The sequence below is a fragment of the Coregonus lavaretus genome, assembly GCF_964263955.1.
Source record: "Coregonus lavaretus genome assembly, chromosome: 27".
NCBI lineage: Eukaryota > Metazoa > Chordata > Actinopteri > Salmoniformes > Salmonidae > Coregonus > Coregonus lavaretus.
In genome coordinates, this window is record NC_140014.1 from 32,610,938 (window position 1) to 32,626,637 (window position 15,700).

A 15,700-nucleotide genomic window follows, 5' to 3' on the forward strand; every position below is an offset into this window, starting at 1 on the left:
GCTCCATTGTCTGTTACATAAATAATACACACCACCTTGTGGCACATGCAGGAATTACTACAGCTGATGACTCCATGAGTGTGGAATATGATTTACTGTAACATAACACAGACTCTTAGGAGTTGCTTTTCTTTTATGTTGGAAAACACAACTCCTATTTGGTTTATTTAAGGGGCAATATGTGATTGATACATACATTTTTTACCTTAAATTAATTATATACAGCCTTTGATTCTTGAAGAATGTAACTTCTAAATCCCTCATGAGTTTAGTTCAACAGTCGTACCCCATCAGAACCCAAAATATAAGCTTGTTTTACTCCATTGTTTATAAACAATGCAATTGTAAACAAACACTGTACAGCTTAAAAATATAGTTAAAACTATAATTTTGATCTCATGGATGGTCAGTCATTGTATCCATAGCTGACTTGTGTTTACATTTCTCCAGCCTCATCCCTCACCTGTTTACCTAAACAGTGGCATGGTGTCCACTTTGTTGTTGTTTGAACTGCAGATTGCCTCTTTAAAGCATTGTAACTTGAATATTGTGAGTAGCGGTGTGTTAATCAAGTGTTTCTCCCCCCCCCCCCCATCTCCCCCAGGCTCGCCTGGATGCTCTGACTGAGGTGGACGACTGCGGCCAGCTGACCATTAAGTGCAGTCAGGACTACTTCTCCCTGGACTGTGGCATCACAGCCTACGAGCTCAGCGACTACAGCCCCAGTGAGGACCAGGAGGGTACCAGCGGATCGGGCCAGGGGCAGGAGCCCTGCTGTAGCTACCCCAGTCTAGAGAGAGACTTCCCAGAGCTCATCCAGAGTGTGGACCTGCTGACCATCGCAGCCAAGCAGAGCCAGAGCCAGGGGGCCATCCCAGAGCAGGAAGAGGAGGGGCCAGGCACCCCTATAGAGAAACACAGAGACACGACCTCCAGCACAGGGGAGGAGAACAACCCTGCACCTGGACCCAAAATGCACTGCGGCACGCCCCAGAGCGAGAGCACTCCACTCTCCAAGCGGCCCCTCCAGGGCAGCGTGAGTAACGAGGTGTCCCCCACCCAGCCTGCCTTGCCTAAGAAGCCCATGTACCTGGAGGGAGAGACTGAGTCCAGCCTCAGCCTGAGGAGATCCACCCTGCCTCCCTCTCTTCAATTCCAGGGAGACCTGAGCCGGAGTACTCCCTCTCTCCTGGACCCTCCCGACCGCTCCAAGTTCTGGCTGGAGCTGAACGCTGTGTACCCCAGCAATGCCTCCCAGTCCTATGACAGCCTGCAGGCCATGAACAGCAGGAACCTGCAGGCCAGCAGACAGAGAGAGGCTGGAGGGTACCAGAGACCGAGAAGCCCTGTTGGCGCTCAAATCCCCCTACAGAGGAGCTCCTCAGAGGCAGGCCAGGGAGGCCACTTCCCCCAGGACCTCTCCTCCATCCCCACCCTCTTCTCAGGCAACAGGGGATGTAGCAGGGCCCTGGAGGATCCACAGACAGACAGAGACACAGACAGCCCCCTACCCTCTGCTATGAGGGAGCCCTCAGACCACGAGTCCCACAACAAAGCCTCCAGCGAGGACTTCCACCCTCCCACCAAGGAAGCCGTCTGGATCATCCAGCCCCAGTGCCCCCACCTCCACCACCCAGCCACAGCCTCAGCGGAGGCCAGCCCTAACCCCAGCGAGGAGCACTGGTTCGGGTCAGATGAGTTCTTGGCTCTGCCCGCCCAGCTGAAGAAGACAGAGATGCTGGCTATGAAGCTGGAGACCCTGGCCCAGAGACCTGGCCACCAGGGACACCATGAGTCCATTCAGGATGTAGACGATTGGGAGCTGACCGAGGTCAATTCAGACTGGGAGGGCGAGGGCCCAGGCAGCCCCCAACCCCCTCTGGGCTTCCACGCCCTCCAACACCCCTACAAGAGGCCTTTCCGTGTGGGGATGGGCCGCTTCTCGCCCACCTCGTCCAGCGACATGGCTCCATCCCTGGATGAGAGCATCGAGTCGGGCCCCCTCAGTGACCTGCTGTCTGAGGACGAGGCCTGGAGCTCCAGGGAGAGTAGGATGAGAGACAACAACAGGGGCTGGAGCTCCGGGGAGACCAGAGGGAGTTCCACTGGATCCAGAAGGAGAGACGCCAACAGGTCTCTCCCCCTGCAGCCTACCACCACCACTCCCACTACCATGGCCCCCCACATAGAGAGACAGTGTAAACCCCTCATCCAACAGCTACTGGATGACATCCAGCACCACGACAACCACCCAGACATATGGGGCAAGATAGAGGTAATTAGAGCCTCAGCTTCTGGCACATACAGTTTTACTATGATGTTGTTGTTGTTTCAAGCATTGGCTATTCTAGGACCTAAAATTTACAGTAGATGGACTTAGGGCTGTGACGGTCATGGAATGTTGGATGATGGTAATTGGCCAGCTAAATGACCACGATCACCGTAATAACCGTTTGAATAGCTCCTGACTGCATGGGCTAGAATTGAAATAGAATTAATAGAAGGGGCGTCTCCATTCAAGTCAATGATGGCATAATGGGTGGACTGGAGGGATGGGGGGTTAAAATAATTTCACTATTCACATAGTATCATTCATTTTTGTCTGATATCCAGATATTCTAAATGCATGTTGTTTAAACGTACGTTTTTAACCTGTGCACTGCTGTGCGAGGGAGAGGCTGGCGCTCTATTGCTGCAATTGCGGAGGTGCCAGTGAGATTGGCGCGAGCAGACAGAGGCAGAGAGCGAGAATATACTCGGCTATAACCAATACTAGCTAACTTACAAGTAGCAGCCACAATGTTATTTATCATCCCAAATAACAGTTCCTGTCTTGACTCGAGTAGCCTAGAGAAGCTACAGTGGGGAAAAAAAGTATTTAGTCAGCCACCAATTGTGCAAGTTCTCCCACTTAAAAAGATGAGAGAGGCCTGTAATTTTCATCATAGGTACACGTCAACTATGACAGACAAATTGAGATTTTTTTTCTCCAGAAAATCACATTGTAGGATTTTTTATGAATTTATTTGCAAATTATGGTGGAAAATAAGTCTTTGGTCACCTACAAACAAGCAAGATTTCTGGCTCTCACAGACCTGTAACTTCTTCTTTAAGAGGCTCCTCTGTCCTCCACTCGTTACCTGTATTAATGGCACCTGTTTGAACTTGTTATCAGTATAAAAGACACCTGTCCACAACCTCAAACAGTCACACTCCAAACTCCACTATGGCCAAGACCAAAGAGCTGTCAAAGGACACCAGAAACAAAATTGTAGACCTGCACCAGGCTGGGAAGACTGAATCTGCAATAGGTAAGCAGCTTGGTTTGAAGAAATCAACTGTGGGAGCAATTATTAGGAAATGGAAGACATACAAGACCACTGATAATCTCCCTCGATCTGGGGCTCCACGCAAGATCTCACCCCGTGGGGTCAAAATGATCACAAGAACGGTGAGCAAAAATCCCAGAACCACACGGGGGGACCTAGTGAATGACCTGCAGAGAGCTGGGACCAAAGTAACAAAGCCTACCATCAGTAACACACTACGCCGCCAGGGACTCAAATCCTGCAGTGCGAGACGTGTCCCCCTGCTTAAGCCAGTACATGTCCAGGCCCGTCTGAAGTTTGCTAGAGTGCATTTGGATGATCCAGAAGAGGATTGGGAGAATGTCATATGGTCAGATGAAACCAAAATATAACTTTTTGGTAAAAACTCAACTCGTCGTGTTTGGAGGACAAAGAATGCTGAGTTGCATCCAAAGAACACCATACCTACTGTGAAGCATGGGGGTGGAAACATCATGCTTTGGGGCTGTTTTTCTGCAAAGGGACCAGGACGACTGATCCGTGTAAAGGAAAGAATGAATGGGGCCATGTATCGTGAGATTTTGAGTGAAAACCTCCTTCCATCAGCAAGGGCATTGAAGATGAAACGTGGCTGGGTCTTTCAGCATGACAATGATCCCAAACACACCGCCCGGGCAACGAAGGAGTGGCTTCGTAAGAAGCATTTCAAGGTCCTGGAGTGGCCTAGCCAGTCTCCAGATCTCAACCTTATAGAAAATCTTTGGAGGGAGTTGAAAGTCCGTGTTGCCCAGCGACAGCCCCAAAACATCACTGCTCTAGAGGAGATCTGCATGGAGGAATGGGCCAAAATACCAGCAACAGTGTGTGAAAACCTTGTGAAGACTTACAGAAAACGTTTGACCAGTGTCATTGCCAACAAAGGGTATATAACAAAGTATTGAGAAACTTTTGTTATTGACCAAATACTTATTTTCCACCATAATTTGCAAATAAATTCATTAAAAATCCTACAATGTGATTTTCTGGAGAAAAAAAATCTAATTTTGTCTGTCATAGTTGACATGTACCTATGATGAAAATTACAGGCCTCTCTCATCTTTTTAAGTGGGAGAACTTGCACAATTGGTGGCTGACTAAATACTTTTTTTCCCCACTGTAGCTAGCCAGCTAGGCTAATTGAGGCCACATTTTACGTTTTCTCCCCAACCCAATTCAGATAAAACAACAGCCTACCTGTTAGTTGCTCATTATAGCCTAATGTTATTCCATCTTGCATTCCATTAATCAACTCTCACTACATATTGAGCCTCTTTGCTGCTTTGATTGGCCAACATAAACAACAAGCTACAGACGTGAAGGCTACCAGTCTTTTTTATGAGGCGCATTTTATGGGCACAACTACATAGACATTTTTTTTGTTTTATTACATTTATAATTTGAAATCCTTGCTATCCTTGTATGTAACAATGTCAAATGGATATTTTAGTTTTAGGTTTTATTTTTTCGCACCAAAGAAAAGAAGTGAAAGACAAAACAGTACAGATAAAAACAAAAACTGGTTAAAACGGTGTGCAGTTGAGGTTGGAAGCCCAAAAGGGCTTCAATGAAAACCACACCACAAATATAAGTACAAAAAAATATATTAATTATAATTGTACATGATATACTCAGTATACAAGAAAAAACATGTTTGATTATGTGCGTGTGAGTGTGAGAGTTAGGCTACATGGAGGGGATTATTGGGTAGTTTGGTTCATCAGACTTCGTGTGAAGTTATTGAGGGATGATTAGGTTTTGTCAATGTGAAGATAAGAATTCCAGAGTATGGTACCTCTGTATCTGATAGAGAATTGACAATGTGAGGTGTGGCAGTGGGGAGGATGAAGGTTTGCGCAGAATCTTGTGTTATATATAGTGCCTTGCAAAATTATTCATCCCCCTTGGCATTTTCCTATTTTGTTGCATTACAACCTGAAATTTAAATGGATTTTTATTTGGATTTCATGTAATGGACATACACAAAATAGTCCAATAAATTCTAAATAATAAATATGTATTCACCTCCTTTGCTATGAAGCCCCTAAATAAGATCTGGTGCAACCAATTACCTTCAGAAGTCACATAATTAGTTAAATAAAGTCCACCTGTGTGCAATCTAAGTGTCACATGATCTCAGTATATATACACCTGTTCTGAAAGGCCCCAGAGTCTGCAACACCACTAAGCAAGGGGCACCACCAAGCAAGTGGCACCATGAAGACCAAGGAGCTCTACAAACAGGTCAGTGACAAAGTTGTGGAGAAGCACAGATCAGGGTTGGGTTATAAATATCGGACACTTTGAACATCCCAGGGAGCGCCATTAAATCCATTAATAAAAAATTGAAAGAATATGGCACCACAACAAACCTGCCAAGAGAGGGCTGCCCACCAAAACTCACGGACCAGGCAAGGAGGGCATTAATCAGAGAGACAACAAAGAGACCAAAGATAACCCTGAAGGAGCTGCAAAGCTCCACAGTGGAGATTGGAGTATCTGTCCATAGGACCACTTTAAGCCGTACACGCCACAGAGCTGGGCTTTATGGAAGAGTGGCCAGAAAAAAAGCCATTGCTTAAAGAAAGAAATAAGCAAACACGTTTGGTGTTCGCCAAAAGGCATGTGGTAGACTCCCCAAACATATGGAAGAAGGTACTCTGGTCAGATGAGACAAAAATTGAGCATTTTGTCCATCAAGGAAAACGCTATGTCTGGCGCAAACCCAACACCTCTCATCACCTCGAGAACACCATCCCCATAGTGAAGCATGGTGGTGGCAGCATCATGCTGTGGGGATGTTTTTCATCGGCAGGGACTGGGAAACTGGTCAGAATTGAAGGAATGATGGATGGCTGTAAATACAGGGAAATTCTTGAGGGAAACCTGTTTCAGTCTTCCAGAGATTTGAGACTGGGACGGAGGTTCACCTTCCAGCAGGACCATGACCCTAAGCATACTGCTAAAGTAACACTTGAGTGGTTTAAGGGAAAACATTTAAATGTCTTGGAATGGCCTAGTCAAAGCCCAGACCTCAATCCAATTGAGAATCTGTGGTATGACTTAAAGATTGCTGTACACCAGCGGAACCCATCCAACTTGAAGGAGCTGGAGCAGTTTTGCCTTGAAGAATGGGCAAAAATCCCAGTGGCTAGATGTGCCAAGCTTATAGAGACATTCCCCAAGAGACTTACAGCTGTAATTGCTGCAAAAGGTGGGTGAATAGTTATGCACGCTCAAGTTGTCTGTTTTTTTGTCTTATTTCTTGTTTGTTTATATATTTTGCATCTTCAAAGTGTTAGGCATGTTGTGTAAATCAAATGATACAACCCCCCACCCCCAATCAATTTTAATTCCATGTTGTAAGGCAACAAAATAGGAAAAATGCCAAGGGGGGTGAATACTTTCGCAAGCCACTGTAGATGGATTTCAGAATGAACCTGGAAGAATCCATTGAAGGGTTTAGGGAAACTGTCTTGGAGGCATGAGTATTTGTAGATGAAAGTGCATAATTGGCGTACATTATTGTCGTAAATAGACAAGATATTGAGTTTCTTAAACAAAGGTGTAGATGGAGCCAGATAATTAGAGGAGGTGGCTAGTCAAATTTATTTTGTATGATGAGTAATTTGTGTAGGTAGGAGGCATATGTACTGGCCCAACAATATTACAGTAAATGAGATATGGGTAAATGAAGCTATAGTATAGCGTTAGGAAGCCAAACCACTAGTCTTTCTGATGATACCAACATATTTCATCACTTTGCTACAGACAAATTGAATATGATCTTTTCAGGATAACTTTTCATCAATTAGAACTCCTTGGAATCTAGTGGACGTGACTTGTTCCATTTAATTCCCACCAATTGAGATTCTGGCTCTTTCTTTTCAATAATATTTCTTATTCTTACTAGTGAATACAAGAAAGTTGGATTTTATAACATTTAAAGATAAACAAATTATCTGGAACCATTCATAAAATTTGGCCATACCTGAGTTGGCTTAATGAATTAGTGAACCCAAATTCTTGTGTGATAAAATCAAATTGTTGTCATCAGCAAAGAGAATGGGAAGTACTGTAGAAGGCACAGCAGCAAGGTCATTGAAATAGAGTAGGAATAACAAAGGTCCAATTATCGAACCCTGTGGTACACCACAGGATATCATGGCCCTGGTAGATGCACAGCCGTTTGCGTAAACAAATTGTTCACTATCATAAACATAACTATATAACCAATTATATGTATAATCATGAAAACCGTATTAATGCAATTTAGAAATTAATATTTAATGATCAACCGTGTCAAACGCTTTGGATAAATCTAAAAAGATGCAAAAATATTAACGTCCGTTCAGATATTCGAATAACCGTGCACATCTCTAGTGGACTGGCGGCCATTGCGAGTGCACCCAAGGGGCAAAGCAGGAAGGAAAATATGTGCAAAAATATGTGCTGTGATTTGTTGATTCAACTCAACTGGCATTACAAAAAAAGACATTACATTGCATGAGCCACATTAGTTAAAATCATTTGAATGAACACACATCACAATACCAGGCGGGCAGCCATTGCGAGTGTACCCATGAGTTTAAGGTCTGTGCTATCCGGAATCCTTGCGACGTCCCTACCCCATTGAAGTTGACATTTTAAAATGGTTATGAAAGGGTAGAGGTTAGGGTAGGGATGTCCCAAAGATCATGAGTTTACAAGTCAAATTGCTTGGGTTAGAGCAGGGTTCTTCAATTCCGGTCCTGGAGGGCCGAAACACTTCTGTTTTTTATTTCTACCTGGTAGTTAATTGCACTCACCTGGTGCCCAGGTCTGAATTAGCCCCTGATTAGAAGGAGAGGATGAAAAACAGAGGTGTTTCGGCCCTCCAGGACCGGAATTGAAGAACCCTGGGTTAGAGGTTCCAAACCCGTTCTATTCATTCTATTTATATGTGTGCTGCTGCTGCTGCTTTGTGTGGGGTGTTGCCTAGGAAACCAAAGACTCATTTGCTTGTTTCAGCAAGGAGAAACAAAGTTTCATCATGTTAAGAGTCCATGTTATGGACAAAACAGACTCAAAAGCTTGAATGCCCCCGGCCATCCGGTCTTCAGTCAGCTGTTCATTCCACACAAAACAAATATATATATATATATACTCTACCGGTCAAATGTTTTAGAACACCTACTCATTCAAGGGTTTTTCTTTATTTTTACTTTTTTCTACATTGTAGAATAATAGTGAAGACATCAAAACTATGAAATAACACATATGGAATCATGTAGTAACCCAAAAAGTGTTAAACAAATCAAAATATATTTTCAAATAGCTACCCTTTGCCTTGATGACAGCTTTGCACACTCTTGGCATTCTCTCAACCAGCTTCACTTGGAATGCTTTTCCAACAGTCTTGAAGGAGTTCCCACATACAGTGGGGAGAACAAGTATTTGATACACAGCCGATTTTGCAGGTTTTCCTACTTACAAAGCATGTAGAGATCTGTAATTTTTATCATAGGTACACTTCAACTGTGAGAGACGGAATCTAAAACAAAAATCCAGAAAATCACATTGTATGATTTTTAAGTAATTCATTTGCATTTTATTGCATGACATAAGTATTTGATCACCTACCAACCAGTAAGAATTCCGGCTCTCACAGACCTGTTAAAATTGTAGACCTGCACAAGGCTGGGATGGGCTACAGGACAATAGGCAAGCAGCTTGGTGAGAAGGCAACAATTGTTGGCGCAATTATTAGAAAATGGAAGAAGTTCAAGATGATGGTCAATCACCCTCGGTCTGGGGCTCCATGCAAGATCTCACCTCGTGGGGCATCAATGATCATGAGGAAGGTGAGGGATCAGCCCAGAACTACACGGCAGGACCTGCTCAATGACCTGAAGAGAGCTGGGACCACAGTCTCAAAGAAAACCATTAGTAACACACTACGCCGTCATGGATTAAAATCCTGCAGCGCACGCAAGGTCCCCCTACTCAAGCCAGCGCATGTCCAGGCCCGTCTGAAGTTTGCCAATGACCATCTGGATGATGCAGAGGAGGAATGGGAGAAGGTCATGTGGTCTGATGAGACAAAAATAGAGCTTTTTGGTCTAAACTCCACTCGCCGTGTTTGGAGGAAGAAGAAGGATGAGTACAACCCCAAGAACACCATCCCAACCGTGAAGCATGGAGGTGGAAACATCATTCTTTGGGGATGCTTTTCTGCAAAGGGGACAGGACGACTGCACCGTATTGAGGGGAGGATGGATGGGGCCATGTATCGCGAGATCTTGGCCAACAACCTCCTTCCCTCAGTAAGAGCATTGAAGATGGGTCGTGACTGGGTCTTCCAGCATGACAACGACCCGAAACACACAGCCAGGGCAACTAAGGAGTGGCTCCGTAAGAAGCATCTCAAGGTCCTGGAGTGGCCTAGCCAGTCTCCAGACCTGAACCCAATAGAAAATATTTGGAGGGAGCTGAAAGTCCGTATTGCCCAGTGACAGCCCCGAAACCTGAAGGATCTGGAGAAGGTCTGTATGGAGGAGTGGGCCAAAATCCCTGCTGCAGTGTGTGCAAACCTGGTCAAGACCTACAGGAAACGTATGATCTCTGTAATTGCAAACAAAGGTTTCTGTACCAAATATTAAGTTCTGCTTTTCTGATGTATCAAATATTTATGTCATGCAATAAAATGCAAATGAATTACTTAAAAATCATACAATGTGATTTTCTGGATTTTTGTTTTAGATTCCGCCTCTCACAGTTGAAGTGTACCCATGATAAAAATTACAGACCTCTACATGCTTTGTAAGTAGGAAAACCTGCAAAATCGACAGTATAATATGGACTTGGTCTTTTACCAAATAGGGCTATCTTCTGTATACCCCCCTACCTTGTCACAACACAACTGATTGGCTCAAATGCATTAAGAAGGAAAGAAATTCCACAAATTAACTTTTAAGAATGGTGGAACAAGCTCCCCCACGACGCCAGGACAGCGGAGTCACTGACCACCTTCCAGAGACACTTGAAACCCTACCTCTTTAAGCAATACCTGGAATAGTATAACAGTAATCCTTCTACTCTCCCCCCCATTAAAAAAAAGATGAAAAAAAGGGGTGGTTGTCCCACTGGCTATCCTAAGTTGAATGCACCAATTTGTAAGTCGCTCTGGATAAGAGCGTCTGCTAAATGACTTAAATGTAAATTTAAGAAGGCACACCTGTTAATTGAAAGCATTCCAGGTGACTACCTCATGAAGCTGGTTGAGAGAATGCCAAGAGTGTGCAAATCTGTCATCAAGGCAAAGGGTGGCTACTTTGAAGAATCTAAAATCTAAAATATATTTTGATTTGTTTAACACTTTTTTTGGTTACTACATGATTCCATATGTGTTATTTCATAGTTTTGATGTCTTCACTATTATTCTACAATGTAGAAAATAGTAAAAATAAATAAAAACCCTGGAATGAGTAGGTGTGTCCAAACCTTTGACTGGTACTATATACTGTATATAATATATATATAATATATATGCAACATGTAAAGTGTTGGTCCCATGTTTCATGAGCTGAAATAAAATATCTCCGAAATTTTCCATACGCACAAAAAGCGTATTTCTCTCAAATGTTGTTCACAAATTAGTTTACGTCCCTGTTAGTGAGCATTTCTCCTTTGCCAAGATAATCCATCCACTTGACAGGTGTGGCATATCAAGAAGCTGATTAAATAGCATGATCATTACACAGGTGCATCTTGTGTTGGTTACAATAAAAGGCCACAAAATGTACAGTTTTGTCACACAACACAATGCCACGTACAGTGGCTTGCGAAAGTATTCACCCCCCTTGGCATTTTTCCTATTTTGTTGCCTTACAATCTGGAATTAAAATGGATTGTTTTGGGGGGGTTGTATCATTTGATTTACACAACATGCCTACCACTTTGAAGATGCAAAATATTTGTTATTGTGAAACAAACAAGAAATAAGACAAAAAAACAGAAAACTTGAGCATGCGTAACTATTCACCCCCCCAAAGTCAATACTTTGTAGAGCCACCTTTTGCAGCAATTACAGCTATAAGCTTGGCACATCGAGCCACTGGGATTTTTGCCCATTCTTCAAGGCAAAACTGCTCCAGCTCCTTCAATTTGGATGGGTTCCGCTGCTGTACAGCAATCTTTAAGTCATACCACAGATTCTCAATTGGATTGAGGTCTGGGCTTTGACTAGGCCATTCCAAGACATGTAAATGTTTCCCCTTAAACCACTCGAGTGTTGCTTTAGCAGTATGCTTAGGGTCATTGTCCTGCTGGAAGGTGAACCTCCGTCCCAGTCTCAAATCTCTGGAAGACTGAAACAGGTTTCCCTCAAGAATTTCCCTGTATTTAGAGCCATCCATCATTCCTTCAATTCTGACCAGTTTCACAGTCCCTGCCGATGAAAAAGATTTCCACAGCATTTTTTAAAATTTTATTTCGCCTTTATTTAACCAGGTAAGCCAGTTGAGAACAAGTTCTCATTTACAACTGCGACCTGGCCAAGATAAAGCAAAGCAGTGCAATAAAAACAACAACACAAGAGTTACACCACCACCACCACCACCACCACCATGCTTCACTGTGGGGATGGTGTTCTCGGGATGATGAGAGGTGTTGGGTTTGCGCCAGACATAGCGTTTTCTTTGATGGCCAAAAAGCTCAATTTTAGTCTCATCTGACCAGAGTACCGTCTTCCATATGTTTGGGGAGTCTCCTACATGTCTTTTGGCGAACACCAAACGTTTGCTTATTTTTTTCTTTAAGCAATGGCTTTTTTCTGGCCACTCTTCCGTAAAGCCCAGCGCTGTGGGGTGTATGGCTTAAAGTGGTCCTATGGACAGATACTCCAATCTCCGCTGTGGAGCTTTGTTGCCTCTCTGATTAATGCTTAATGCCCTCCTTGCCTGGTCCGTGAGTTTTGGTGGGCGGCCCTCTCTTGGCAGGTTTGTTGTGGTGCCATATTCTTTCAATTTTGTTATGATGGATTTAATGGTGCTCCGTGGGATGTTCAAAGTATCGGATATTTTTTTATAACCCATCCCTGATCTGTACTTCTCCACAACTTTGTCCCTGACCTGTTTGGAGAGCTCCTTGGTCTTCATGGTGCCGCTTGCTTGGTGGTGCCCTTTGCTTAGTGGTGTTGCAGACTCTGGGGCCTTTCAGAACAGGTGTATATATACTGAGATCATGTGACACTTAGATTGCACACAAGTGGACTTTATTTAACTAATTATGTGACTTCTGAAGGTAACTGTTTGCACCAGATCTTATTTAGGGGCTTCATAGCAAAGGGGGTGAATACATATGCACGCACCACTTTTCCGTTATTTATTTTGTATACTTTTTTGAAACAAGTTTCTTTTTTCATTTCACTTCACCAATTTGGACTATTTTGTGTATGTCCATTACATGAAATCCAAATAAAAATCAATTTAAATTCCTGGTTGTAATGCAACAAAATTGGAAAAACACCAAGGGGGATGAATACTTTTGCAAGGCACTGTATGTCTCAAGTTTTGAAGGAGCGTGCAATTGGCATGCTGACTGCAATAATGTCCACCAGAACTGTTGCCAGAGAATGTTATGTTCATTTCTCTACCATAAGCCGCCTCCAACATAATGTTTGAGAATTTGTCTGTATGTCCAACTGGCCTCATAACTGCAGACCACGTGTATGGCATCGTGTGGAAGAGCGGTTTGCTGAGCGGTTCTTATCAATGGCAATTTGAATGCACAGAGATACCGTGACGAGATCCGGAGGCCCATTGTCGTGCCATTCATCCACCGCCATCACCTCATGTTTCAGCATGGTATTGCACAGCCCCATGTCGCAAGGATCCGTACACAATTCCTGTAAACTGAAAATGTGCCAGTTGTTCCACGACCTGCATACTCACCAGACATGTCACCCCTTGAGCATGTTTGGAATGATCTGGATCGACGTCTAATACAGCGTGTTCAAGTTCCCAACAATATCCAGCAACTGCGCATAGCCATTGAATAGGAGTGGGACAACATTCCACAGGCCACAATCAACAGCCTGCTCAACTCTATGCGAAGGAGATGTGTTGCGCCAATGGTGGTCACACCAGATACTGACTGATTTTCTGATCCACAACCCAACCTTTTTTTAAAGGTATCTGTAACCAACAGATGCATGTCTGTATTCCCAGTCATTAGATCTCTCCAGAGATGTTAGATCGGGTTCAAGTCCGGGCTCTGGCTAGGCCACTCAAGGACATTCAGAGACTCCCGAAGCCTCTCCTGCGTTGTATTGGCTGTGGTCTTAGTTGTCCTGTTGGAAGGTGAACCTTCACCCCAGTCTGAGATCCTGAGCACTCTGGAGCAGGTTTTCATCAAGGATCTCTCTGCACTTTGATCCGTTCATCTTTCCCTCGATCCTGACTAGTCTCCCAGTCCCTGCCGCTGAAAAACTTCCCCACTGCATGATGCTGTCACCACCATGCTTCATCTTAGTGGATGGTATTGGCCAGGTGATGAGCGGTGCCTGGTTTCCTCCAGACGTGACGCTTGGCATTCAGGCCAAAGATTTCAATCTTGGTTTCATTTGACCAGAGAAACTCCAAGCGGGCTGTCATGTGCCTTTTACTGAGGAGTGGCTTCCGTCTGGCCACTCTACCATAAAGGCCTGATTGGTGGAGTGCTGCAGAGATGGTTGTCCTTCTGGAAGGTTCTCCCATCTCCACAGAGGAACTCTAGAGCTCTGTCAGTGACCATCAGGTTCTTGGTCACCTCCCTGACCAAGGCCCTTCTCCCCCGATTGCTCAGTTTGGCCGGGCGGCCAGCTCTAGGAAGAGTCTTGGTGATTCCAAACTTCTTCCATTTAAGAATGATGGAGGCTGCAACGCTGCCTGGTTTTTCACCAAAGCACATCCAGCGAACTTGACACAACTGTGGAAAGCATTGGAGTCAACATAGGCCAGAATACCTGTATAACGCTTTCGACACCTTGTAGAGTCCATTCCCCAACCAATTGAGGCAGTTCTGAGGGCGAAAGCGGGGGGGTGCAACTCAATATTAGGAAGGTGTTCCTAATGTTTTGTACACTCAGTATATATATTTTTTAACAGTTGTGACGTTTATTTTATTTTCATGGCATTCTTCATCCATAACCGTCTGTCTGTTACGCGATTATACGGTAATTGTGCCAGCCCTAGGTGGACTCCAAAGTTCATGTATTCCCAAACTATTCATTCCGGTTCATAATGATGGTGTCAATATGAATTCGTATGTCAACACATATTCAAAGGTCAGTTCTATACTTACAGGTACAGTATTGATTAAGTGATTTATGAACAGATTAATAATTGTTGTCATCTTGCATATGGTAGTACGGCATTAGTACACAACGTACAAGGATAGGTTTCCTCCAATGTCACATAGCAAGACAGACTGAGGATTAAGGTTATATGACCAGTTTTGAATACCTACACATCAGAGGAGATGGCCTAACCTGCTTTTGAGGATCAATCAGCATGCAGCATACCTGTATGCTCTGATCCAATTCTTAATTGTAGAGAGAGAAGAATGCGGAGAGTTACAGAGCACATTCAGAAATATTAACAGTGCCAGCTAGCACATCAAAAGTTTAGTGAAACACTTCGCTCTCTCGTCTTCGCTCTACTCTCACATAGAATAACCTAATGAAATCCACTAACCAGTGCACTGCAACCTTCTCCTGCATGCCTCTCATGTTAATGTCTCTCATTCACAACTATAATGCAATTAGACCATTAGGTAAATAATGAAGAGCATGTAATCAAATCTATGAAGGAGCTGGGTGCTAATTGATTATTTGGAGAGAGAGAGACACAGACTCACTCCATTCTTTAACACATAAGTAGTGGTATTATATTCTCCATAGTCAGAGAACCTCAGCCCTGATGCTATCCTGCCATGCCATCACAGGGATGTCTGTCTGACACTTGTTCCACAGTCCCCAGGACAATGTCAATGTTAGTGGAGTTACTATGAGCCAACCTATGAATACTACCTAAACAACTACTATTGTGTAATCCTTTAGTATCAACATTCTCCACAATATATGATTGAATATTATCTGTAGTTTCACACAGTCTGTAGCTATTATGCCATGTAAATACTCTGGGTTTGTCCCAAATGGCACCCTATTCCCTATATTGTGCACTACTTTTGACCAGAGCGTTATGGGCCCTGGTCAAAAGTAGTGCACTAAATAGGGAATAGGGTGCCATTTGGGAGGCAGACGTAGTCTGCTGATTATTTATCTCCACTGTTAGTCTGTTAGGTGAGCCAGCCACACAGTGTATTCTCTCCTGTTG

At 43.9% G+C, this 15,700-nt stretch overlaps 1 protein-coding gene across 1 annotated transcript in view; it reads left to right on the forward strand.

Moving 5' to 3' along the window:
- LOC311102973 (A-kinase anchor protein 6-like) overlaps positions 1–15,700 on the forward strand; it is a gene marked incomplete at both ends in the record, with an annotated part of 205,347 nt that overhangs the window by 42,400 nt on the left and 147,247 nt on the right. The window contains one exon of the mRNA XM_084144478.1: positions 605–2,275. Within this exon, the coding sequence (XP_084000604.1) occupies positions 605–2,275 (1,671 nt within the window). The remainder of the gene's footprint in view (positions 1–604; positions 2,276–15,700) is intronic.